The 20,379-nt window shown below is 45.1% G+C and overlaps 10 protein-coding genes across 14 annotated transcripts; 5 read left to right on the top strand and 5 right to left on the bottom strand.

Annotated features, from left to right (window-relative positions):
* Positions 1–295: 295 nt before the first annotated feature.
* Positions 296–1,517, top strand: LOC108098949 (mitochondrial pyruvate carrier 2). Its single transcript, XM_017202157.2, has 4 exons — positions 296–441; positions 525–698; positions 762–802; positions 1,142–1,517. Exons 2-4 carry the CDS (start codon positions 548–550, stop codon positions 1,406–1,408), a joined length of 459 nt encoding a protein of 152 aa, XP_017057646.1. The 5' UTR covers positions 296–441; positions 525–547; the 3' UTR covers positions 1,409–1,517.
* Positions 1,518–1,593: 76 nt separating this feature from the next.
* Positions 1,594–2,642, top strand: LOC108098947 (U6 snRNA phosphodiesterase). The gene is made up of 3 exons (XM_017202155.2): positions 1,594–1,710; positions 1,763–2,104; positions 2,162–2,642. The coding sequence occupies exons 1-3, from the start codon at positions 1,613–1,615 to the stop codon at positions 2,496–2,498; spliced, it is 777 nt and encodes a 258-aa protein (XP_017057644.1). The 5' UTR covers positions 1,594–1,612; the 3' UTR covers positions 2,499–2,642.
* A 200-nt stretch (positions 2,643–2,842) lies between these two features.
* Positions 2,843–5,642, bottom strand: LOC108098787 (dynein regulatory complex protein 11). Its single transcript, XM_017201922.1, has 5 exons — positions 5,402–5,642; positions 4,341–5,341; positions 3,372–4,280; positions 3,141–3,311; positions 2,843–3,081 (listed from the first exon to the last, which is right to left on the bottom strand). Exons 1-5 carry the CDS (start codon positions 5,639–5,641, stop codon positions 2,907–2,909), a joined length of 2,496 nt encoding a protein of 831 aa, XP_017057411.1. The 5' UTR covers position 5,642; the 3' UTR covers positions 2,843–2,906.
* Positions 5,643–5,775: 133 nt separating this feature from the next.
* Positions 5,776–8,109, bottom strand: LOC108098966 (vacuolar protein sorting-associated protein 45). The gene is made up of 3 exons (XM_017202182.2): positions 7,946–8,109; positions 7,680–7,878; positions 5,776–7,629 (listed from the first exon to the last, which is right to left on the bottom strand). The coding sequence occupies exons 1-3, from the start codon at positions 8,036–8,038 to the stop codon at positions 6,197–6,199; spliced, it is 1,725 nt and encodes a 574-aa protein (XP_017057671.1). The 5' UTR covers positions 8,039–8,109; the 3' UTR covers positions 5,776–6,196.
* A 248-nt stretch (positions 8,110–8,357) lies between these two features.
* On the top strand, positions 8,358–10,547 carry LOC108098900 (metaxin-1 homolog). 2 transcript variants are annotated; one of them, XM_017202095.2, is made up of 5 exons: positions 8,358–8,593; positions 8,692–8,838; positions 8,934–9,212; positions 9,526–9,921; positions 10,086–10,547. In XM_017202095.2, the coding sequence occupies exons 1-5, from the start codon at positions 8,507–8,509 to the stop codon at positions 10,158–10,160; spliced, it is 984 nt and encodes a 327-aa protein (XP_017057584.1). In that variant the 5' UTR covers positions 8,358–8,506; the 3' UTR covers positions 10,161–10,547. The 2 variants fall into 2 exon arrangements, with proteins under 2 accessions (XP_017057584.1, XP_017057585.1); XM_017202096.2 differs by having other exon boundaries at positions 9,982–10,097.
* A 38-nt stretch (positions 10,548–10,585) lies between these two features.
* Positions 10,586–12,347, bottom strand: LOC108098899 (methyl-CpG-binding domain protein 2). Of its 3 annotated transcripts, none has more exons than XM_017202092.2 (3): positions 12,080–12,347; positions 11,520–11,849; positions 10,586–11,198 (listed from the first exon to the last, which is right to left on the bottom strand). In XM_017202092.2, the coding sequence occupies exons 1-3, from the start codon at positions 12,259–12,261 to the stop codon at positions 10,709–10,711; spliced, it is 1,002 nt and encodes a 333-aa protein (XP_017057581.1). In that variant the 5' UTR covers positions 12,262–12,347; the 3' UTR covers positions 10,586–10,708. The 3 variants fall into 3 exon arrangements, with proteins under 3 accessions (XP_017057581.1, XP_017057582.1, XP_017057583.1); XM_017202093.2 differs by having other exon boundaries at positions 11,520–11,846; XM_017202094.2 differs by lacking the exon at positions 11,520–11,849 and having other exon boundaries at positions 12,080–12,345.
* A 204-nt stretch (positions 12,348–12,551) lies between these two features.
* On the top strand, positions 12,552–14,533 carry LOC108098898 (AP-1 complex subunit mu-1). Of its 2 annotated transcripts, XM_017202091.1 has the most exons (3): positions 12,552–12,646; positions 12,752–13,693; positions 13,875–14,533. In XM_017202091.1, exons 2-3 carry the CDS (start codon positions 12,872–12,874, stop codon positions 14,331–14,333), a joined length of 1,281 nt encoding a protein of 426 aa, XP_017057580.1. In that variant the 5' UTR covers positions 12,552–12,646; positions 12,752–12,871; the 3' UTR covers positions 14,334–14,533. The 2 variants fall into 2 exon arrangements, with proteins under 2 accessions (XP_017057580.1, XP_017057579.1); XM_017202090.2 differs by having other exon boundaries at positions 12,605–13,693.
* LOC108098897 (2-oxoisovalerate dehydrogenase subunit alpha, mitochondrial) lies at positions 14,467–16,527 on the bottom strand. Its single transcript, XM_017202089.1, has 4 exons — positions 16,368–16,527; positions 15,777–16,311; positions 15,546–15,711; positions 14,467–15,311 (listed from the first exon to the last, which is right to left on the bottom strand). The coding sequence occupies exons 1-4, from the start codon at positions 16,434–16,436 to the stop codon at positions 14,762–14,764; spliced, it is 1,320 nt and encodes a 439-aa protein (XP_017057578.1). The 5' UTR covers positions 16,437–16,527; the 3' UTR covers positions 14,467–14,761.
* A 296-nt stretch (positions 16,528–16,823) lies between these two features.
* On the top strand, positions 16,824–18,532 carry LOC108098955 (probable tRNA (uracil-O(2)-)-methyltransferase). Its single transcript, XM_017202167.1, has 2 exons — positions 16,824–17,088; positions 17,147–18,532. The coding sequence occupies exons 1-2, from the start codon at positions 16,824–16,826 to the stop codon at positions 18,442–18,444; spliced, it is 1,563 nt and encodes a 520-aa protein (XP_017057656.1). The 3' UTR covers positions 18,445–18,532.
* Positions 18,449–20,365, bottom strand: LOC108098956 (RNA-binding protein with serine-rich domain 1-B). Its single transcript, XM_017202168.2, has 3 exons — positions 20,216–20,365; positions 19,983–20,147; positions 18,449–19,537 (listed from the first exon to the last, which is right to left on the bottom strand). Coding segments are annotated over exons 1-3 (1,131 nt in total). The 5' UTR covers positions 20,218–20,365; the 3' UTR covers positions 18,449–18,573.
* Positions 20,366–20,379: the final 14 nt, after the last annotated feature.

Raw genomic sequence — 20,379 nt, 5'->3', positions numbered from 1 at the left:
ACCTGGTACCAACAAATGTAATACGTTTTACACTATTGCATTGACAAATACTAATAATAATAAATAATTAGGTAACTTTTTCCCCTAGGTCAATACAAATTAGTAAGTGATAGTATAAGCGCGAATGAGTTTTGCTTTTATAGTTATTTTATGGCTAATATTAGGTAAGAATTAGAGGCACTAGTGGCGTCACTATTTGTAGATAATTCTAGTGATAACAGGAGCTCAAAGCTAACAATTAATACTAGAGAAACATAAACATCTGTGAGTAGACCCTGGACTTTTCGAAAAGCTCAGTTGTGGATGGCTGCTTCATTGGAACTGTTGTGTCTCAGACTTTAATAAGCACTTTGTTCTCCACTGGACAAGAGGAACTATATCTCATCCACAATCGACTAGCATTCTAATCAATCACTCTCTACCTACACAACTTGATTAGAGGTAGGTTATAATAACATTGCTCTCGGTTTGTGAATCTACATCAGTTATTCTCTGTGACTTCGTTCGGTTCGACGCTAAATTAGAAAGAAACTATCTTTCGGCCGAAATGTCTACATCGCCTCCAAATCCTACGCCTACTTCCACGGCACCAGCTTCCACCGGAAAGGGTATCTCTTCCAGGGCTTACAATAGGCTGATTTTAGCCTGTGATAAATATGTTCCTGCCAAGATGAGACCCTTATGGATGCACCCAGCAGGTTTTTATCTCTATTTGAACATAAATGTTTATAAACAAGATTTTTATGGATTTTCTACTTTAGGCCCAAAAACTATATTTTTCTGGGCTCCTCTCGTTAAATGGGTAAGTGTCTAATACTGTTACATAACTTTAAGTCCTTTGCCAATTTCTATAATCGGCAAGCTGATAAACCAATCTGCGGGGGCATATTATTATTTGTATAGCTCTCCGCAGCCTGTGAAAGCTTGTGATAAATAAATATATTTTTTTATTGAGCCCCACGCGCGAAATTCTGATAACTAAATGATTGTGCAGTTTTAGCAGCTCATGGAATATTTCATAATATTTGTTGTTTAACCTGGGAGAGAGCTTTGGCAACATGCTATAGAGATTTGGGGGACTTACCCTTCATTATCAGTGTGATCTTTCTAATCTTCGTGCTTACTTTATTTCCAACGATAGAGCCTCGTTATCGCTGGACTCAGTGATTTGACGCGTCCTGCGGACATGATTTCTCCCAATGGATGTCTGGCTCTTGGAGCAACGAACCTTATATGGACACGCTATTCCCTGGTAATCATACCCAAGAACTATAGCTTATTCGCTGTGAATCTCTTTGTGAGTCTGACGCAGCTCTTCCAACTGGGACGAGCCTACCACTACAGGTGGGAGCAGTCAAAGCTGGAGAAGATTGGCGAAGCGAAGCCTGCTATTGAAGCCAGTTTGTAGGACATCGATGTATGCATTTTTCCAAATTTCTTTTAAATAAATTAAACTGTTATCTAGTCTAACATTCGGTTCTAATGGGTTAATAAAAAAAGCTAAATATGCATCACTATTTCTAAAATTTAATCGATAAACGTAAACAAAAGCGGCCTTTTCCCTGGGCGAAAATTAAGTTGCTTGTTAAATTAATAAATTAATATAAGCTAAATGGCTCTGGTGGATTATGGTGGCAGCAGCTCCTCCGCTTCTGAAGATGAAGAATCTGCGGAAAACACTCAAGCTCCAACATTAAGCATCCTTAAAAGGTAAAGCTGTTTGCTCAGATACATTTTGATTTCTACATTTAAACGGATTAAGACCTGCCCTGCCCACAGCTGCCGCTCTTTTGGGTCCCAAGAAGCAAAAACCAGACGAGTTTGAAGATGATGTGATAGATGATCCATCACTACATGGCGGTCGCATCCGAAGTTTTAAGCACGAGCGAGGAAATTGGGCCACCTATGTCTACGTGCCGGCAGATGCCTGTTCCGACCAACTGGAGGAGTTCCAAGCCGAAGCCATTTCCCATTTGGCCCTCGAGTTGGAACTCCAGGCCAATGACTCACTTCACTTAAGTCTGAGCCGCACAGTTGTGCTCCAATACCATCAGATAGATGAGTTCTCCCGATCTCTGCAACAAGCTCTTAACAGCTCCACGGGGTAAGTCCACAGTTCTTATCAATTACTCTTGGATTCCTTACAAATACCTCTTTTCAGTTTTGCTGCTAGTTTACAAGGTCTTCGAATTTATACAAACGAAGAGCGGACCAGAACCTTCATTGCGGCTCCTCTGGATGCTGCTTTTGTAGAAAAAATGACTGCTATTCTGCAACCCATTGATCAGGTGATGCTTGACTACCGGCTGCAGCAGTTCTATGTTCCAGCTTCTTTTCATGTCAGTCTCCTTTGGTGCGTGGGCGATCAGGAGAAACTGCTGAATAGCAAACTGAAAGAACTGCAGGAGCTGCTTGAGGACCAGGACACTCTCAGTTTGGCCGTCAATGAAGTGCACTTAAAGTGCGGTAACAAAGACTTTACCTACCTGCTAAAATAGGCAGCGGTTTTTAATGTTCAAAAATTCATATCTTTCTTTTGACCATGGTTCCTAGAGTGAATAAGGAGCAATTTGTTTTATATTTATGATTAGCAAATATGAAATTGTTCTTTTATAAATAAATATCTTATTATGAGCAGCAAATTAATATATTTATAATTCTTAATTCTCGTTAGAAAAATAAAATACAAACTTTTAGAGATATGCTATTTCGAAATCCGATTAAAATTAGAAAAGTTATAAACTTAAAATTAGTGGATTTTGGTCAATTTTCAGCAATTCTTATTGTTTTGGAAATTTCTGCAAAGGTATTATTGCATTTCATTGTTATGCAGAGTTAGCCCTTGCAAAATGTTTTTCGAATATGTAACTTTATGCTTAAATACGATGTAAGCCATTTTGACTTTTTTAGTTAAGACCCTTCTTTTTGTTGCCATTTCCCTGTTTGGCTGCCTGAGCCTGCTCCTCAAGTAAACGCTCCTCCTCCAACTCCAAAAATCGTTGACGACGGCGACCCAGAGGCGTTTTGGACCACCAGGACTCGAAGGCCTCTTCCTCCTCGCGGTAGACCGGATCACGAGAGCTGAAAGAGAGAAATATTGTTAATAGTCATTTAAAGTTTAAAGATTTATAAACACCCACCACAGAACATTGATAAGTTCAGCATTGGTAAGTGGTTGTGTCCGAAGCTGTAGTTTTCGCTTGCAGGTCATCACTTCCTTAAGGCAGGCATCTATAGATCCAATGGTATAGCCATCGGATATCTTGGCCATGGCGCTGGTGTCAAGATTGGAAATGCCACCGGAGTAATCACTTTAACGAAGAAAAATGAAATAAAATATTGATAGATTAAATATTATTGAAACCACCTACTGCAACAATGTTTTCCAGGCATGCGACATGGCTCCGTAATCTGGTCGTGGAATATAGATAAACCGATTGTAGACGGACTGCAGCAGCTTTTGGTCTGCTTCCCAGGGCAAATTTGAGGTGCCCACGAAAATAACTCGATCCTCAGGTGCAATATTCTTAATTAGCTTGGGAAGATCCTTTTTCAACCGCTTGGGATCCGTGCGATCCGTCTTGGGGATTTTCTTCATAAAGGGTCGCTCCGCATCACCCATATATATAACTGCAGGCTGCAGCAATCTTGACACTTTCAGTACCAAGTGAATAAGCATTATCAGACCCGATTTGCCAGGATACTTTCCCACTATATTAGCTGGTGTCAAATCGAATAGCACCGCTCCCACCTCCGTGCAAATGGCGTGGAGCAGGGCCTTCTTCCCAGATCCCCTGGGTCCAGCTAGCAAAATGGAGCGTATGAGCGGCGTGCAATTGTGGATGGCATCCGAGCCGAGGGGAAGGATGCAATACTCAATCAAGATTTGTCGGATGTCACCAGGCGAGGGATTTGTGCCGTTTCGAGCAGTTAGCGCCTTGTCGCCCAGGAACTGTTTTATCCTTAGTTTGGGGTATTTCCGAATGATGCCATTAGTGACTAGCTCCTCATAAAGCGACTCCGTCGTGCGATCGGGTGTCAGATCCTTCTCCTTCTTCTTTTTGCTCTTCTTGCCGGATCGTCGCGTCTTCTTGCTGCTCTTCTTTACCTTCTTTCCAACGGCCGTCTGTAGGAGCTCGATTTCCTGGCGCATCACGTCGTCAACTGCGCGACGGAACTCCAACTCCACCTCCTGGTATTTGTCACTGTAGATCATATCCTCGTAGGCCGCCTGGCTAAGCACACCTGTTTCATCCTTGTCGCGCCAGGTGTCGTTGAAGCTATCAAAATAGGATAAGAAATAAGATTTAAATTGATGTCTTTAAATAAGTTTTACTTACAGATCTATTTCCGCTCGAATATCTGGCAGGCAAACGGAAGGCGCTGGCTGGAAGCTGACCTCCTCCTCCTGATTTTCATTGACGTTGAGGTCGCCGCTACGGGCTGGTGACTTCGACTTATCTTTCGTTTTCCGCGACTCCTTAGAGGAACGTGCCGAGGAGCGACTGTGCTCGCTCTCAGTTCCAGGTCTGCTGAAGATGTGGAGCGAACCGCCCTGATCCTCGGAGGGAAAGTCCGGCAGCTTGCCCGTTTTGTCGTAACAATCCTTCACCCAGGCCCGAATTTCATCGGCAATGTCCTCCTTCATACTGGCTCCATGCTTGGACCTAATCTCCTCCTGCAGAGCACGCTGCCGCTCCTCAAATTGTTTTCCGTAAAGTACCTGCGCCTCGTAGCGCTTCTCGTTGTGCTGCAGCTTCTCCAGCTTCTCAGCTCGCTCCTTGACCACTGCCGGTGGTGGTGGAAGCATTCCAATCAGGATCATCTCCTCCATCTTTCGGCGACGAGTGATCCGCCTGGCTGTGTGGCCACGCCACATTTTCTGGATCTTCATGGCGGCCAAAAGACCGGAGTCACTGCGCTCCTTCTCAGTCCGCTCCTCCGATTTACCCTTTTCCTTAAGGATGCGGATCTCCTTCATGAAGTGGGCACGCAAGCGACCTTGTCTTGCTCTCTCGTGCATCTGCAGCATCCGTATGGCTTCGATCTCGGTGGTCACCGTCTCCTCCATCTCGTGCTCCTCCAGCCAGCCCAGCTTGACGAGGATTTCCTGCATGGTTTTCTTGCGAAACTCCAACTCTTGTTGCCGTTCGCGCAGAAAGTAGCGGGGAATCCGCAACTCCGTCTCCATGGGAGTGAGGCGCAAGCGCTCCACCACCTCATCATTGTAGCTGAACTCCATGAGGTCAATGTTCACGAGATCATGCTTCAGCTCAACCACACGGCCCAGGCAGGCGTCCAACAACTTGCGTACTAACTGACGCTTCTGCGGTTGAATCATCTGTACAAAAATCAGGAATGGGTGAGGAATTAAGGGTATCATTTACCCACATATACCTACATTATCGTATACATCTTCCAGACGATTGCAGAGACAAATGTACCGCAAATAGAACTCATACAAACTGGACTGCAGAAGAGCCTTTGCATCCGCATCCGCGGCGACAGAGCCAACTGTGGCATTCATGGTGGCCACCGTTGTTTCCACATCTTGGTGCTGCCTCTCATAGTCAATGGTGGACAGCAGCTCGCATTCATGCTGGGATTGATGCCAGATTTCATTAAAATATGTGCTGGACATGGTAATTCAAGATTCTCAAAAGCAAAACTGATCGACTTGTTTAAATTTAAAAGAACGTTGCCATGCTCTCTTTTTAGTTGCCTAGGAGCTTGTTTGCCACATAAGGGTGCAATTATAAAAGGAGCAGTACTCAATGGGGTTTCAGTACACTTTTATTAGTATATATAATAGATTTTGTCTAAAGGCGTTGCCTTGGGTTCCTCTCGAGAACAATAAAAATAAATATGATTATAAGTATACATATATTACATGGAATACGCTTAAAGGATTATATAGTTCAGGGGATTTCAATGGATATAGTGCACGGAATTAGCTCATTATTAATGCAAAATTTCGTTTCCAAAAACAGAACTCCTTCTTTACTTGAAATGCTTACCATCTTAATGCTTACAAGGTAACAAAAATATGCTTCAAGTAAAAAGGGGAGATATTAAGGAAACTTAACATTTAAAAAATTTTAAATGGAATTGAAAGCAGGATCGATTAGCACATACATTCATACATCCTTATTTAATAAATAGTTAACAATATAATTGTGGCTAGTCACAATTCGTTTTAAATGTTATCTGTGGAGCAATACTTGATCATGGATTTGGTGTGCTTAAATTGGATGCCACTAGTGGCGGCTAGGACCTCTTGTATAAAGGTTTGCGAGTTATGAATGGTGGTGCCGCCAAGGATAACCCTGTATCCAGCGTTATTTAATTGGTGTACAGCCAAAGCCTCCTCGTAAGTGGCTCCACCAATTATGAAGACAACAACCTCCTGCGGTGGTCGTCGGAATGGCACAAGCTCAGAATTTATTGCCGGAAAGAGGGGATCCAGCTCGCGGCCCTTGAACACATCCTCGAGGGTCTCCTTTAGCAGTGGCGTGTGTTGGGTAAATACATTTTCGACTCCCTTGAGGCCTTTGATCAGATTGCGGGTCAGCTTGACGGCATCTGTAATGCGGACCATGTTGAACAGGTCACCCTGGCGAACATGAGTTCCAGCATACTCAATCAGAGAAGGCACCACAGCCGCATGTCCGCCGCGAGTTTTGATGATCTGCAGCAAACCGGATGTGTCACAATTGGCATGTCGCTCATACCGCAGGGCGTAGAGTGATACTAGCTTAAGGGCATCCTCGATGGAAACCCGTTCGTCCGCTATCAGTTTCTTGATGCGCTGCAGCTGAGCTGAATGCTCCGCTTTGCAGGCGATCTCCTGCTCCAGCTCAGAAACCTCGAAAAGATTTCGCTTATTGCTCATTGCCGAAAGTTCGCCAATTACGCACAAATGCTTTTGAACTGTTCCGGACATCTTTTTGAACTGCGGATACGACTCAATGAAGTTCTTCATGTCCGCTATGCTCTCCACCTTTTTGTGGTCGTGGGCCTTTCGCTGAAACTCCTCCATCAGTTGCTTAATCGTAGATCCAATTTCGCCATAGTTGGCGTACATGTTGTTGCCATAGAACTCATCCTGATCGCCGGATAAAACCAGCTCCTTGAAGTCCTTTGGTACGTTCGGGCGATTGGAGAGGTCCAATCGATTGTTCTTGATGTGGAGCAGTTCGTGGACCATGGCTTGGTAGGTCCACTGGTGAAGCAAAGGCGTTACTGGGTCATCTCTGCGATCCAGCACGAGGAGCAGTGGTGGTGCAGCACCATCCATATTTGACCGAAAGTCGAACAGGGAGGACTCCTTGGTGATTTGTTCGTAAATCAGCTTAGCCAGGAGCTGGGCTGCCTGGGAGCCGGCTCGATACCGAATCACTGGATTTAGTTTCAGGGACAACAGCACGGCTGTGATACCCTGCATGCTTCGGGACAGTGCATCCGGCAGCCAGTTTAAGTTTGCCATGCAGTTCGGAATACCCAAGGAAAACAAATTGGGGTTGACGCACAGGTAATCCGCGTACAGCTCCTTTACCTCCCGCACCGATTCGGATTCGTCGCATTCTGCCAGGTATTTAATATCCGTTCGGGGTATAATGTTGCTGAAATCTTTTTATCTGTTTAGTACTTTTGGGGTAAGACTTGTTCGACCCACTTACATATGTAGTAGGCACTGTATTTTGGGTTCCTTAGTTCGTTCGCCAAGAGCTGGATATTCTGCTTGGTGGGTCGAATGAAGACAATGCACTTAAGGTACTTTAACCGTTCGTTAGATCTGCCAGAATCCAGACGTTCGAATAAATACACCTCTCTCTGCAGCATGTCCGATTGGCTAAAGGCCATGGAAATTATACTGGTCTGAAAATGATGTGGATTTATAGTCCGGAAGCTTTCATATGGTAGAGGTTTTAGGAGTAATACTCACTGTCTCCTTGTCCAGTAGAATGATTTTCATACCCGGACCCGATTCGGAGCACATCTTTTCAATGTACAACTTTATGCCGCTTATCAGATTCATAATTGCTAACTAATTTACAGTGAAATTCCAAGGAATAATGTTTTTTCGCAAACAGATGGGATAGATGTGGGAATTTTTCGATAGTTCAGTGATAACAGCGGTTGGAAGACAGTGGTAGCTATCTGGTATATTTTCACTCTAACTATTATGTGAATTGTATATTGATAAAACAAAAATTTCGCTTTTAACTTCCTATCCGATTGGATTTATGCATTCGACCAGGAAAATTTAAAATTTAAGAAATATTTGATTTTCCGCTAATTTGTAGCCAAAAAGAAATCGACAAGGCGCCGTAAACCTTGAGCGATAGATCTTGTGCCGATTTGTTATCGGTCTAAAAGCACTCGTAGCAGTCGGTCAGATATTCTGGCATATATTTTTGGATTCAAATTCTGGTGCCTACGATGAAGGTGCACTGTTGAAAACCGGTAAAATACAAGAGTACGAGTGAGCAAAGACTTGGACCCAATGGAGATGCAACTGGGGGCGACGCTGCATGTGTACCAGGGGGAGTACGGACTGCCGTCCATTGATTTTGAATGTTTACGTGCGCTGGTAAGTTCCGTTGCATCACACGGCGGCCAGCACGCCTGTTTCTCCCATTATCGCTATCTCTGAAGAACCTGGCGTCTTTTCATTTTCCCCCGCAACAGTGCCTTCTCCGTTTCACTCGCTGTCCAATGGACGTGCAGACCAACTCAAATCCCCTGCGATCGGGAGCAGGAAAATTACCGTACTTGCAAATCGGCAACGAGAAGTACGCGGGCTACAGGAAAATCAAGCGCGTGCTCGATCTCGAGGTGAGTGCGCCGAACAATGCCGGGTGAACAAACTTCTCGGTCTATTTATAGTTATATTTTGCATGAGTTTTTAATGCATCCACTCTTTCTTCCAGGGTTACCCGATCGATGCGCATTTAAACACCAAACAAAAGCATTTGTCCACCGCCTACGCGAACTGGGTGTTTACCAATCTGCACGCCTACTACCACTACTTCCTGTATGGAGAGCCCCACAACTTTGATACGACCACACGGGGTCTTTACGCAAAGCGCACGCCATTCCCCTTTAACTTCTACTATCCTTCTTCCTACCAACGAGAAGCCTGCGACGTCGTCGAGGTGATGGCCGGCTTTGATGTAAACGACAAGATGAGCAAGCACGAAAGCGACTATGTGAGTGCATTCAATAGTGTCAAAACTGAAATAACAAACTATGTATTGAAATCTAATCTGAATGGATTAGACCAATATTAGATATTTACTTTTTTAGCAACCCTATTTTTGGTTTTGATAAGAGCAGACAATAACGTTTGTATTTCATCATTAAACCAACTCCCAAGATAGGACTAAATCGATTACGTTTTAGTATGAGTCAACATAGTAAAATTCGAAAGAAGTGATGAAAGAATTAATATATATTGATTCATATTATAGGAGATTAAAAAATTTCGGCTTACAGCTGTTTGTCATCTCTTTTTATTTCCAGCTTGTTGTCAACGCCAAAAAAGTTGTGAATTTGCTGTCGCGGAAATTAGGCCGCAAGGTTTGGTTTTTCGGCGACATCTACAGCGAGTTTGATGCCATAGTCTATAGCTATCTGGCCATCATCTTCAAAATCTCACTGCCCAGCAATCCACTGCAAAACCACATTAAAGGCTGCCAGAACCTGGTGAACTTTATCAACCGCATCACAAAGGATGTTTTCCGAAGCGAAGGCTACAGTTCCGTGAAGCTCACAAAGACTCCAAGTGGTACGGAAGCGAGTCTGACAGCATCAGAGCGCAAGTTTTTAGATTCCGAGCTAAATACAAAGATCGTGGCCGGCGTGGGAGCAGTTTTGGCAATGGGAGCTTTTGCAGCATGGCGCGGCATTTACAACCAGGTGGGCATTGATAAAATTCAGTAGTTCTAAACCCTTAACTGCCTGGAGCTTATTTGACAGTTTTGGGTCAATGTCTTTGTTTGGCTCCAAACACTCTTGTAGAAACGCAACAAGTGCAAGTGCCAAATTCTCAGTTAATCGCAAATTCCGATCGTCCCTTGCAGCTAACAACGCGCTCCTCGACGGACTACGATGGCATAGATTATGAGGACGACGAGCTGGAGGAGGGCATTGAGTAATAACGCCTCTGCAATGATATCTATGTATAGTATATATTTTAAAATACAATGAGGGAATGAAGCACAAAAACTGTCCAACTTTTAAAGTTTTGCGTTAGCATTTTGAGTGGTCGATTTATTTGGTTATACATTTTTTAATTGAATACACGGGTTATTTTAAAAACACTTCTTAATGGCGAAAAAATATTACCTGAGTTTAACTTTCAACAAAATATATAGTCGTTAGATGGCTTTCATTTAAATTCGACCCACTCAAAAATGCGTATTCGATGTATGTTACATTTAATTCGCATTCGTTTTTAAAATGTCTTGTATAATATAGCATTTTAAAGTCACCGGAGCATAATAAAAAGTATGGCTGACTTGTATGGGAGAAGACAACAAAAACTTTCTTGATGACCTTTATAAAAACCAGAACCCCTTGATTGTAGTTGGTTTTGCTTTATTACACACTAGTCTTAAATATAGATTTCGAATAGGGGTCAATATGATAGAGATGTTAGAGTCTACAATGGAATCGGTAGATGCATGAGGGGTAACCATTGCACTCATGTCTTGAGTGCATCCTGCAGCTTTCGACGCGCCACACCGACCCGATCCTCCTGCTTGCGTATGTCGTCCTCGGAGATGATCACGGCGTGCATGAGTGGCTGTTCGGGATCCATGAACGCCATGGTATTCTTGGTCAAGTCCGCCTTCGTGAAGCTCTGGCCGCGGACGCCGGTATTGAGCATGTGCAGCGCTGTGGCCACCGACTGGAGGACGGTCTGTTCGTCGACATTGGGGCCAACGGTGCGAATGGTTTTGGGCAGTGAGATGTCGTCCAGTTCCTCGCCGTTGTCGTGGCAGGCGCGTAGTCTTTCCAGTCGCTTTTCCCAGAACAACTGCTTGGGTTTCTCCTGAGTGCCATGCTTGGCATCGGGCTTGCCCTTGGCGGGATCCTGGCTGTGGTTACGAATCGCCGTCACCGGTTGCTTGAAGATCGAGGCAGTCTGTCGGATGGGCGGCACTAGGGAGACGTCTGTGCGCAGGGCTCGGCTGCAAAGGATAATCGACTTATAGCATTAATTAAGTGTTGGTTAGAGGATCATTCACTTAAAAAACAAGCAAGGAAAAACACAAAATGGAGCTTAAACATGCAAAGATGGTAAAAAGAATTTCAGTCGCCATAGAGCTACAGCTTTTTCAATTTTTAGTGGTTTCTACGAATTTGCTGGCCAATTGTAGGTTGATTGGATTTTGGGTGAATTTTGATTTTCGCCAGCTGTACTCTTTGCGTCCTGACTGAAGGCTACTGGCAAACAAGACGTGACACGCTGGCATGCAAGAGTCAAGTGCTCCTTCCCCACTTGGCTCTACCTGAGTTCGATCTGTTGCTGCTGGCGATTATTGGCCGTTGATGGGGATGCAGATGCTGCTGTTGCTGGGGTAGTTATCGCTGGGGCAGCAGCTCCTGCTGCAGCTGCAGTGCCTCCTTGACTCCTGGCGAACTTGCGCTTAAGGGCATTCGCTGCCGATCCGGTGGCGGCCCCATTTCCCCCGCCACTTGTCAACGGCAGAGGCATGGCGCTGCACCGATACAGCGAAATGGAGGGCGAGGGCAGGGCCCTTTGTTGCATCTTGCCAGTTTGAAAATCGGAGACTCCAATGTCCTGCGGCTTTCCCTCGACCCTTTTTCCTGTAGGACTGCTGAACGGACACGGCGGGTGGAGATTTTTTGGGTGGGTTATTTGGGTTCGAGTGTGTGTGTGTGTGTGTGTATACATAGGCGTGTGCGTGTGTGTTGGTGTTGATTTGGATGTAATAACAGAAAGGTAGTGAAAGTGATTAAACGTATATCCGATTCAACAGCGTGCAGTGTTCCGATACGGAGTATATCCTTCTTAGTCTATATTTGTAGTACCATTCTTCTTCTTTACCTGTAGTAGAAAACATCCACCTTGTTATTGTTGTTGTTGTTGCTACTGCTGTTGTTGTTGCTGCTGGCGTTGCTATTAGCGCTGCTGCCTGATTTGCGGACTTCGTCGCGCTGCCATCCTTTTGGCAGGACACTGCAGTCGACACGTTTGCGCTCGATTGTGACGCTCGGGTTCATTTGCATGCTCGCCGAAGTAAATAATTAACAATTCAATCAAAAAGCAGCGTCTGGACTGGCAGCAGTGTGGCTGTACAACAGGAGACAATAATGCCAAAAGGCGACAGTGCTGCCAATAATAGTCAAAATCTATTGAACAATTGCTTTTATCCGAAACACACTTTTTTAATGAATAATAACTAGACCCTAATATTTTTGCGTTTTATCCAGGATTACTGCCCGCAATAAACCGAAAATTATTCTTTTTGAAATAGTTTACCTAAATTCTCTAAAAAAAACACTAAGATAGCACCACTATCTATACCTGGCCTGGCCATACTTCCCAACAACTGCTCAATTACCAACACTGGCTTAAAATTGAAGAAGAGGAAGCAACAGCAGAAAGGGCGACGTAAGAAATTTCCAAGTTTTCATTCGCATTTTCCAGACCATGAATAGGAATATGTGAATCCAGCCCAGCAATACACAGATCTCACTCATATACACTTCGCCACAGTACCCATTCGGTCCGAACTACGCCTGCCGACAGCAGAAGAACCTTTGAAGGGACCTCCCACTCGATCTAATTGGGAATTTTGCACCTGGGACAAGTGGCAGCTGCTGGGACCCGAAAATCATGTCTTCGTCAGCCATTTTCGTGCTGGACGTGAAGGGCAAGGTGCTGATATCGCGTAACTACCGCGGCGACAACATCGACATGGCCGTCATCGACAAATTCATGCCGCTGCTGATGGAGCGCGAAGAAGAGGGCCTAATCACCCCGATTCTCCAGACGGCGGAGACGACGTTCGCCTACATCAAGACCAACAACCTTTACATTGTGTCCACCACGCCGCGCAACAAGAACGTGAATATCGCTCTGGTCTTCGTTTTTCTGCACAAGATCGCCCAGGTTTTTGTGGAGTATTTCAAGGAGCTGGAGGAGGAGTCCATCAGGGACAACTTCGTTATTATCTACGAGCTGCTGGATGAATTGCTCGACTTTGGCTACCCGCAGACCACCGACTCGAAGATCCTGCAGGAGTATATCACGCAGGAGGGGCACAAGTTGGAACTGCAGCCCCGCATTCCGGTGGCCGTGACCAATGCCGTCTCCTGGCGTTCCGAGGGCATCAAGTATCGCAAGAATGAGGTCTTCCTCGACGTCATCGAATCGGTCAATCTGCTGGCCAACGCCAATGGCAATGTGCTGCGCAGCGAGATCGTGGGAGCAATTAAAATGCGGGTTTACCTCTCGGGAATGCCCGAGCTGCGTTTGGGTCTCAACGATAAGGTCCTGTTCGAAAGCACGGGTCGCGGCAAGTCCAAGTCCGTGGAACTGGAGGATGTCAAGTTCCATCAGTGCGTCCGGTTGTCAAGGTTCGAAAACGACCGCACAATCTCGTTTATTCCGCCAGACGGCGAGTTCGAGCTGATGTCCTATCGTCTTAACACGCATGTGAGTATTTAAATGAAAAGTATTAGTCATTTAGTTGCCAAAAATTCGTTAAAATTCCGAAAATTGCTTAAGATATTAACTTAATATATTGTATTAGTTATATTGTATTTAAATATGTATGTATGTACTTCCTTTTGCTTAAAAATTTCGAATATAAACTAATCTGTATACTTTTTACCAGGTCAAACCGCTGATATGGATTGAGTCGGTGATCGAGAGGCATGCTCACTCCCGCGTGGAGTACATGATTAAGGCAAAGTCTCAGTTTAAGCGAAGATCGACGGCTAATAATGTGGAGATCGTCATACCGGTGCCCGCCGATGCTGATTCCCCCAAGTTCAAGACCACCATTGGCAGCTGTAAGTACGCGCCAGAGCAAAATGCCATTATCTGGACGATCAAATCGTTCCCGGGCGGCAAGGAGTATCTGATGCGGGCCCACTTCGGTCTGCCGAGCGTGGAGAGCGAGGACAATACGGAGGGCAAGCCACCCATTCAGGTGCGCTTCGAGATCCCCTACTTCACCACGTCGGGCATTCAGGTGCGCTACCTGAAGATTATCGAAAAGAGCGGCTATCAGGCGCTGCCGTGGGTGCGGTACATCACGCAGAACGGCGACTACCAGCTGCGTACAAATTGAGAGGAGCCAGTCCCGCCCCTGCATCATTCCAGCCAAGCTTCAGCGAGTCATCCCTGCAACAGGTAGCTTCACCTCCACCCGCGTTTTTGTCTGCGATGCGTTGCGTTAAGTCAAAAGTATATATTTGTATTCGTATTGTTTCAGTATATGTATATTGTATGTAAATCAAATCTAATAAATTTTAACACCTTTTCATAACACCTGCACCAGAGTGGGTCAATTTTAGATCATGCTCGACTTCCTGAGACAAATGCGAAATTTTTTACAAAATCGACCCACCCAACTTGCACGGATGAGTCATAACAAACGGGTTGGACCCACACAAAATTGTTTGCCTATTGCTTAATCATAATAAATGCACTTTCGATCGAGTCTCTCGGTTCGCTTTGATTTCTGAGTTGTTAGCTTCTTTTTTGGCACACGCGGAACTACTGCTGAAAGTTCTTCAGGGGGTACTTGTCCTTGTGTGCTTCAATGTGCTTCTCCAGCTGCTTCTGCTGATCCAAAAGATGCTCTGGCATCTCCGCGTAGACACCCTCGAACATCTCGCGCCAATTGGGTTTCAGTTTCTTCTCGGAGACGGCAATCTGCTTAAGCACCTGCTTTCTGATGTCCTTGATGAATGCGGTTTCGTCGGCCTCGTCGAACCAGCCCTTGTGCACCATATATTTTTTTAGTTTGGAGATTGGATGCTCTTCGTTATTCCACACCTCGATCTCTTCCGCCGGGCGATAGGCGGTACTGTCGTCTGAGGTGGAATGGTGACCCACACGATATGCTAGGGCTTCGAAAACCACCGGTTTGTTCTCCCTGAGCACATACTCTCTGGCCTCCTTCATGGCGTTGTAAACGGCAAAGACATCGGTACCGTCCACTCGAATAGTCGCGATTCCGTAGCCCATTGGACCACGTCCTGCGATGCCATCACCTTTGTATTGTTCGTGGGAGGGAGTAGATATGGCAAATCCATTGTTGCGACTGAAAAGAGGGATTGAGTAATACATTAATAGGTAACGTGCTCCTTACTTAAACATAAATAGAATAAAAAGATAACGAGAGTTCTTAAACAAATTTTTAAAAGCAACACTTCTGATAAGATAAAAATAGTGTTGAAAATTTTATCTTATCAAATGTATGGTTTTTCTATCTCAAAATGATCACTTCCATTTCGAGAACTATTTTTTAGCATGTAAATATACATTGGTTACTCACCAGAACAGGATAACTGGACAGCCCAACGTCGCTGCAAAGTTGAAGGCGGCATGGGCATCTCCTTCGGAAGAAGCTCCCTCACCGAAATAACATACCACACAGGCATCATTGTCTGGCTTCAACTTCATGGCATAAGCAGCTCCTACGGCCTGTGGCATTTGTGTGGCTAAGGATAAAATAGAGAGAAGGGATTAGGTCTAAAATACTAGATATTCCAGGCAATCAACTTACAAAGAGGACTAGAGATGGTGACAAAGTTCAGTTCCCTGGAACCGTAATGCACGGGCATCTGTTTGCCACGACCCAAGTCATCCACGTTGCCATAGCACTGGTCGATAAACTGATCGATGCGGAAGCCACGCCAAACCAGCACACCAGCCTCGCGATATTGCCCGTAGATGAGATCTCTCATTTCCAGGGCGGCGGCACTGCCAATGTGAGATGCCTCCTCGCCAAAATTGGTCATGTAGAAGGAGATCCTTCCCTGTCGCTGGGATTCGTACAGGATCTTGTCCATCGTGTTAAGCAGGAGCATGTCGCGGAACATTTTCTCCACCACGTCGCGACTTAGCTGCGGGTCCTGGGTTTCATCCGCGATATAGCCATCTTGATCCATAACTCGGTAAATGGGAATCGGCGCATAATCCTCTGGGTGAATTAGCTTTAATTTGTTGACAAATGGAGCTTTGGCACCGGGAAAATTCCCGAAATTATTTGATGGCTCCGAACTGAAATCTCGCGCAGCAGAAGAGATCGCACCTCCAACCTGTCAATAATAGATTCAAATAACAACAAACCCAATTGATAACTCTAAGTACGAACCGATTTTAAGTGATGTTGTTGCCTTGCCACGGCACCCAAAAGATGTACAGATTTTCGCAGGAATGACATGATATAAAAATTGTATCTATTATTTATTAAATGCAACAGGTAAGGGCAAATCCAAAGATTCGGATTCAGCTGCGTGGTTCCCAGCTGATTACGCAATTGATTTGGTGTTGTTACCATATCGATATGTCAATCGATGGCTCATTTTTTTGTAATCGAGATCAGTCAATATAGATTAAACCTTTAAAATAAAAATTCAACATATAAGGTATTTTTCTTAATAAGAATTGCATCATTACATTTGGTTAAATTTTTATGTAAGTTTAATTTATGAAGTTGTATTTATTCTGTGCATTGAATTAAAACTCGCGCCAAACAAATATCGATAGGGAAACCAAAACCACACGTACTTAATATTTGTGACTTGTGCCACCTTTTCTTTACAACACCATGGCAGCAGTAGAAGAAGCGCAATTCTGGCAAGCTATTGGAATATTGATAAAAAACTACCATGCCTTGAATAAAAAGATATTCGAAGTGGTGATTACCCAAGTGGAAAAACAGCAAGATGGACTACTGCGAGGTTCTAGCGAAGAGGAACTAGTGAAGTCCCTAAAAGAAGAGCTAAGCAACCGCACGTGCACAGGATTTAAGATTCGATTCAAACTGCTGCCCAAGAAGTTGCAGGATAACATCTTGGGAACCGGAATTGTGGGTTAGAGGAGTACTATTTAAATTCGTATTATAAGTCTTAATAAATTCTATATTTGTAGATTTTGTGGAATGCAAATATGAGTGCCAGTTTGCCAGCGATGATATTGAAGACTTCTCGGTGCAGCTTTCAAAGGGACAACTTCTTCTGCAAGCCAAACAAAACCAAAATTGGTTAGAGTTTGTCCTTAAACCAAAGCTTCTCAGCTGGTCCCAATCCAAGCAGAACGAATCAAAGGTGAAGTCATTGGGCTTGTTAAATTTGGAAAAGTATAACGATCTGTACAAGAAGTTGAAACAGAAGCATTCCCATCGACTACTTGAGTACTGGAAAACGGCTCAAGAGTCCACGGATCCGCTGAAGTTCATCTACGAGGATTTGGCCATTGCCGCCTATCTTATTGTACTTTGGAGTCAAACCCAATCCGAGCCTAAAGCTTTTGCGGATTTGGGCTGCGGAAATGGTTTATTAGTGCATGTCCTTAATGATGAAGGCTACAAGGGCTATGGTTACGATATAAGGAAGCGAAAGCTGTGGTCTCTTTATCCGGAAGACACGAAACAAAACCTCATCGAAAAGGCGGTGGAGCCAAACAGCTTTCGTTTGGATTTCCCAGACATAGATTGGTTAATTGGGAACCATTCGGATGAACTTTCTCCCTGGCTTCCTGTTTTGTCTGCACGTTTAAACACCAACTATTTTCTGCTACCCTGCTGTCCTTTTGAGCTTTCTGGCGCCAAATTCCGAAGACGAAATACCAAGATAAGTGCCTACCAGGACTTCTTCCAATATGTTACGCAGGTCTCCAAAGAATGTGGCTTTGAAGTTCTACAAGACCGTCTGAAAATACCGAGTACTAAGCGCTTGGCACTGTTGGGAATTAAAAGGAACACCTCAAAAAGCATCACCAGCGTAGAGTACTTTGTGCAGGAGGAGTTAAGGAAGTACAGAACTGGAGAGTCGGAAGTTAAGTTGCGAGAGAAGGGAGAATCCGTTCGCAATTGCACGCAAGTGGACAAAACTATTATTGATGGTCTGGTGCTAAAGATCTTCAATCAGATCTTGGCTTCTAGTGAGGATAAATGGGCAGGTCGCCTTTCTATGCGAGAGATCGCCCAGAGTCTTTCCAAAGAAGAACTGAGTGGCATAAAATCCGAGTGCGGCGGTATTAAAACCTTGCTGAGAAATAAACACGAAGTATTTGAGTTCTGTGGCGGCGATCTTATAGGGATAAAAACACCAAAGCCATCAACTCATCTTCCATCTCGTCTGACCACCAAAAAGCGCAACTGTTTCTTTAAACAGCACCACCCACTCGGATGTCCCCTTCTGGATGTCGATTGCTCCTTCATACACTAACCTCGACTATTGTGTGTGGCCCTTGCTCACGTTTATTGTTTGGATCATAATATAAAGAAAAGTGCATGTGTTTGCCAATCGGCATGAATCGTGTGTCCATTGTACAATCTAGGAATCGATCAGTACCCTCTAGCGGGAGCTGTCGCTGCTGTTGCTGCGACGTCGACGCCGGATGGGCGAGCGAGAGCGGCGACGCGGTGAACGCCGGTTCCTCATGGGCGACTGGCGACGTCCGCCGCCACCACCACCGCCACCGCCACGATTGTTGAACCGATTGAATTGGGGTGGGGAGCGCCAGCGGTTGTTCTGCGGACGGCGCATCGGAGGCGAGGGACGACGCATAGGTGGCCGCTGTTTAGGTATGACAACTGGCGACACAGTGATCTCCTGGCCATCGATCTGGCCGCCATCCATGTGCTTCATGGCCGACTCACAATCCTCGGCGGTGGCGTATTCCACAAAAGCTACGCCGCGTCCAAAATTCGGGTGATAACGATCGACGGGAAACTCCACGTTCTTCACGTCCCCGAAGCTGCTGAATATCTCGAACACATGGTCCTTGGTCACATTGCGGGTAAGTCGGCCGACATGGATGCGCACAGGCTTTGGAGTGGGCGAACGTGTGCGAGTGCGCGACCTAGAGCGCTCCCTTCGCTTCGGGGGCGGCGTCCTCTCCACTGAGCCACGTCCACGTCGTCGTGGCGATCTTGATCGACTGGCAGAGCGAGAGCGCTCGCGCTTTACATTATTGCTTTCAACGGCAGGTCTATCGTTGGATCCAGCTCGACGGGCTCGATCTCGGGAACGACTGCGGCGCTCGCGATCCCGCTCCGGTTCCTTTCGGGTTTTGCTGCCCGGCCGGGGAGATTTAGAGACGCGCCTGGGCGAACGGGTGCGAGAGCGGGATCGTGCATTGACTTTCTCCTTATCTTTGTCCTTGCCGCCAGCTCCGCCGCCACGTCGTCGGTTCTTCTCGCTGCGATCCGAGTCGGTGGACGATGACGAGGAGGAGCTGGATGAGTCGCTGGAACTGCTCGAGCTTGAGCGCGAGTCTGAGCCGGAACTGCTGCGCGAAGAGCTGCTGTCCGATGAGCTAGAAAGAACAATATTTTAAAGAAAAATGTTTAATTATACATACATCAACATTGATAATAAACTGCAAGTCCTTATCCTGATAGGATGTTTTCAGATCATTTAATAATTTCGCTATAAGCTAAATTGGTGCATTTAATTTTTTTGTTTTTTTTTTTTTCATCTGGTATAGAATAGGTTGGGAGTATCTGAATATGAAATGCATAAATATGTTACAAAATTGCGGGGTATGCTATTGTATCATACATTTTGAAAATTTAACTTAAAGAAGGAGAGAATGTATCGAAAGAAAAAAATATGTTTTTAACTTTAAAGGTCGTATGACTTTCTTTAGGCAATATCATTTATTGCTAACCAACATAACACATCATATTTTCAAAATAACCCTTATTTGGAGCGGCAGATGTGGGCCGTCTGAAGAGAACACTGTTTGCCGGCTGTCTTACCTGCTTCTGGAGTCGCTGCTGGATGACGCCGATCCGCGTCGTTTTCGTTCGCGTTCCCTACGCGAGGAGCTGCTGGCCGCCGCCTTGCCGTCCTTCTCTTTGGTGTCCTTTTCCTTGTTGTCCTTTTCCTTCTCACCCTCGCCGGCGGGACTTTGGGCACGCGCCCTGTGAGAGGCCAAGAAAAGCGAAATTTTCAATCCCGTTCAGGGGGTAAAAATCGTGAAACTACTTACATTTTTGTATTGCCGAAGTAGTTTACAATTAGTTGAGACAGTCAGCAAACTCTGAAAAGAGCTGGCTAGTAAGTTTTTATTAATAAACCCCGTTCTTTCGAAAGTAGTTAAATTTGGGTAGCGTTTTCAGTGAAGACAAGTGTGACCGTGGTAAATAGCATCAA

This window comes from Drosophila ficusphila, unplaced genomic scaffold (genome assembly GCF_018152265.1).
Source record: "Drosophila ficusphila isolate 14025-0441.05 unplaced genomic scaffold, ASM1815226v1 contig_791, whole genome shotgun sequence".
NCBI lineage: Eukaryota > Metazoa > Arthropoda > Insecta > Diptera > Drosophilidae > Drosophila > Drosophila ficusphila.
This window is presented reverse-complemented; position numbering and strand designations above follow the sequence as displayed.

Excerpts from the sequence above, each read along its gene's own strand:
- LOC108098787 (XM_017201922.1), bottom strand. The coding sequence starts at position 5,641 with ATGTCCAGCACATATTTTAATGAAATCTGGCATCAATCCCAGCATGAA. Across the intron at positions 4,281-4,340 it reads ATTCGAGCGGAAATAGATCT|CTTCAACGACACCTGGCGCG; the intron begins GTAAGTAAAACT and ends CTATTTTGATAG. Across the intron at positions 3,312-3,371 it reads GCCTGGAAAACATTGTTGCA|TGATTACTCCGGTGGCATTT; the intron begins GTAGGTGGTTTC and ends TCTTCGTTAAAG.
- LOC108098955 (XM_017202167.1), top strand. The coding sequence starts at position 16,824 with ATGGCAGCAGTAGAAGAAGCGCAATTCTGGCAAGCTATTGGAATATTG. Across the intron at positions 17,089-17,146 it reads CTTGGGAACCGGAATTGTGG|ATTTTGTGGAATGCAAATAT; the intron begins GTTAGAGGAGTA and ends CTATATTTGTAG.
- LOC108098956 (XM_017202168.2), bottom strand. Across the intron at positions 19,538-19,982 it reads AGCAGCGACTCCAGAAGCAG|CTCATCGGACAGCAGCTCTT; the intron begins GTAAGACAGCCG and ends TGTTCTTTCTAG.
- LOC108098900 (XM_017202095.2), top strand. The coding sequence starts at position 8,507 with ATGGAGATGCAACTGGGGGCGACGCTGCATGTGTACCAGGGGGAGTAC. Across the intron at positions 8,594-8,691 it reads TTGAATGTTTACGTGCGCTG|TGCCTTCTCCGTTTCACTCG; the intron begins GTAAGTTCCGTT and ends CCCCCGCAACAG. Across the intron at positions 9,213-9,525 it reads GCAAGCACGAAAGCGACTAT|CTTGTTGTCAACGCCAAAAA; the intron begins GTGAGTGCATTC and ends TTTTATTTCCAG.
- LOC108098966 (XM_017202182.2), bottom strand. The coding sequence starts at position 8,038 with ATGAATCTGATAAGCGGCATAAAGTTGTACATTGAAAAGATGTGCTCC. Across the intron at positions 7,879-7,945 it reads TTCTACTGGACAAGGAGACA|ACCAGTATAATTTCCATGGC; the intron begins GTGAGTATTACT and ends CATCATTTTCAG. Across the intron at positions 7,630-7,679 it reads ATACAGTGCCTACTACATAT|ATTTCAGCAACATTATACCC; the intron begins GTAAGTGGGTCG and ends ACAGATAAAAAG.
- LOC108098947 (XM_017202155.2), top strand. The coding sequence starts at position 1,613 with ATGGCTCTGGTGGATTATGGTGGCAGCAGCTCCTCCGCTTCTGAAGAT. Across the intron at positions 1,711-1,762 it reads ACATTAAGCATCCTTAAAAG|ACCTGCCCTGCCCACAGCTG; the intron begins GTAAAGCTGTTT and ends AAACGGATTAAG. Across the intron at positions 2,105-2,161 it reads GCTCTTAACAGCTCCACGGG|TTTTGCTGCTAGTTTACAAG; the intron begins GTAAGTCCACAG and ends ACCTCTTTTCAG.
- LOC108098898 (XM_017202091.1), top strand. The coding sequence starts at position 12,872 with ATGTCTTCGTCAGCCATTTTCGTGCTGGACGTGAAGGGCAAGGTGCTG. Across the intron at positions 13,694-13,874 it reads CCTATCGTCTTAACACGCAT|GTCAAACCGCTGATATGGAT; the intron begins GTGAGTATTTAA and ends ACTTTTTACCAG.
- LOC108098949 (XM_017202157.2), top strand. The coding sequence starts at position 548 with ATGTCTACATCGCCTCCAAATCCTACGCCTACTTCCACGGCACCAGCT. Across the intron at positions 699-761 it reads CTTATGGATGCACCCAGCAG|GCCCAAAAACTATATTTTTC; the intron begins GTTTTTATCTCT and ends TTTCTACTTTAG. Across the intron at positions 803-1,141 it reads GGGCTCCTCTCGTTAAATGG|AGCCTCGTTATCGCTGGACT; the intron begins GTAAGTGTCTAA and ends TTCCAACGATAG.
- LOC108098897 (XM_017202089.1), bottom strand. The coding sequence starts at position 16,436 with ATGTCATTCCTGCGAAAATCTGTACATCTTTTGGGTGCCGTGGCAAGG. Across the intron at positions 16,312-16,367 it reads AACAACATCACTTAAAATCG|GTTGGAGGTGCGATCTCTTC; the intron begins GTTCGTACTTAG and ends TATTATTGACAG. Across the intron at positions 15,712-15,776 it reads CACCATCTCTAGTCCTCTTT|CCACACAAATGCCACAGGCC; the intron begins GTAAGTTGATTG and ends TTTTATCCTTAG.
- LOC108098899 (XM_017202092.2), bottom strand. The coding sequence starts at position 12,261 with ATGCAAATGAACCCGAGCGTCACAATCGAGCGCAAACGTGTCGACTGC. Across the intron at positions 11,850-12,079 it reads GTGGATGTTTTCTACTACAG|CAGTCCTACAGGAAAAAGGG; the intron begins GTAAAGAAGAAG and ends GTGTCCGTTCAG. Across the intron at positions 11,199-11,519 it reads CAGCAACAGATCGAACTCAG|CCGAGCCCTGCGCACAGACG; the intron begins GTAGAGCCAAGT and ends TATCCTTTGCAG.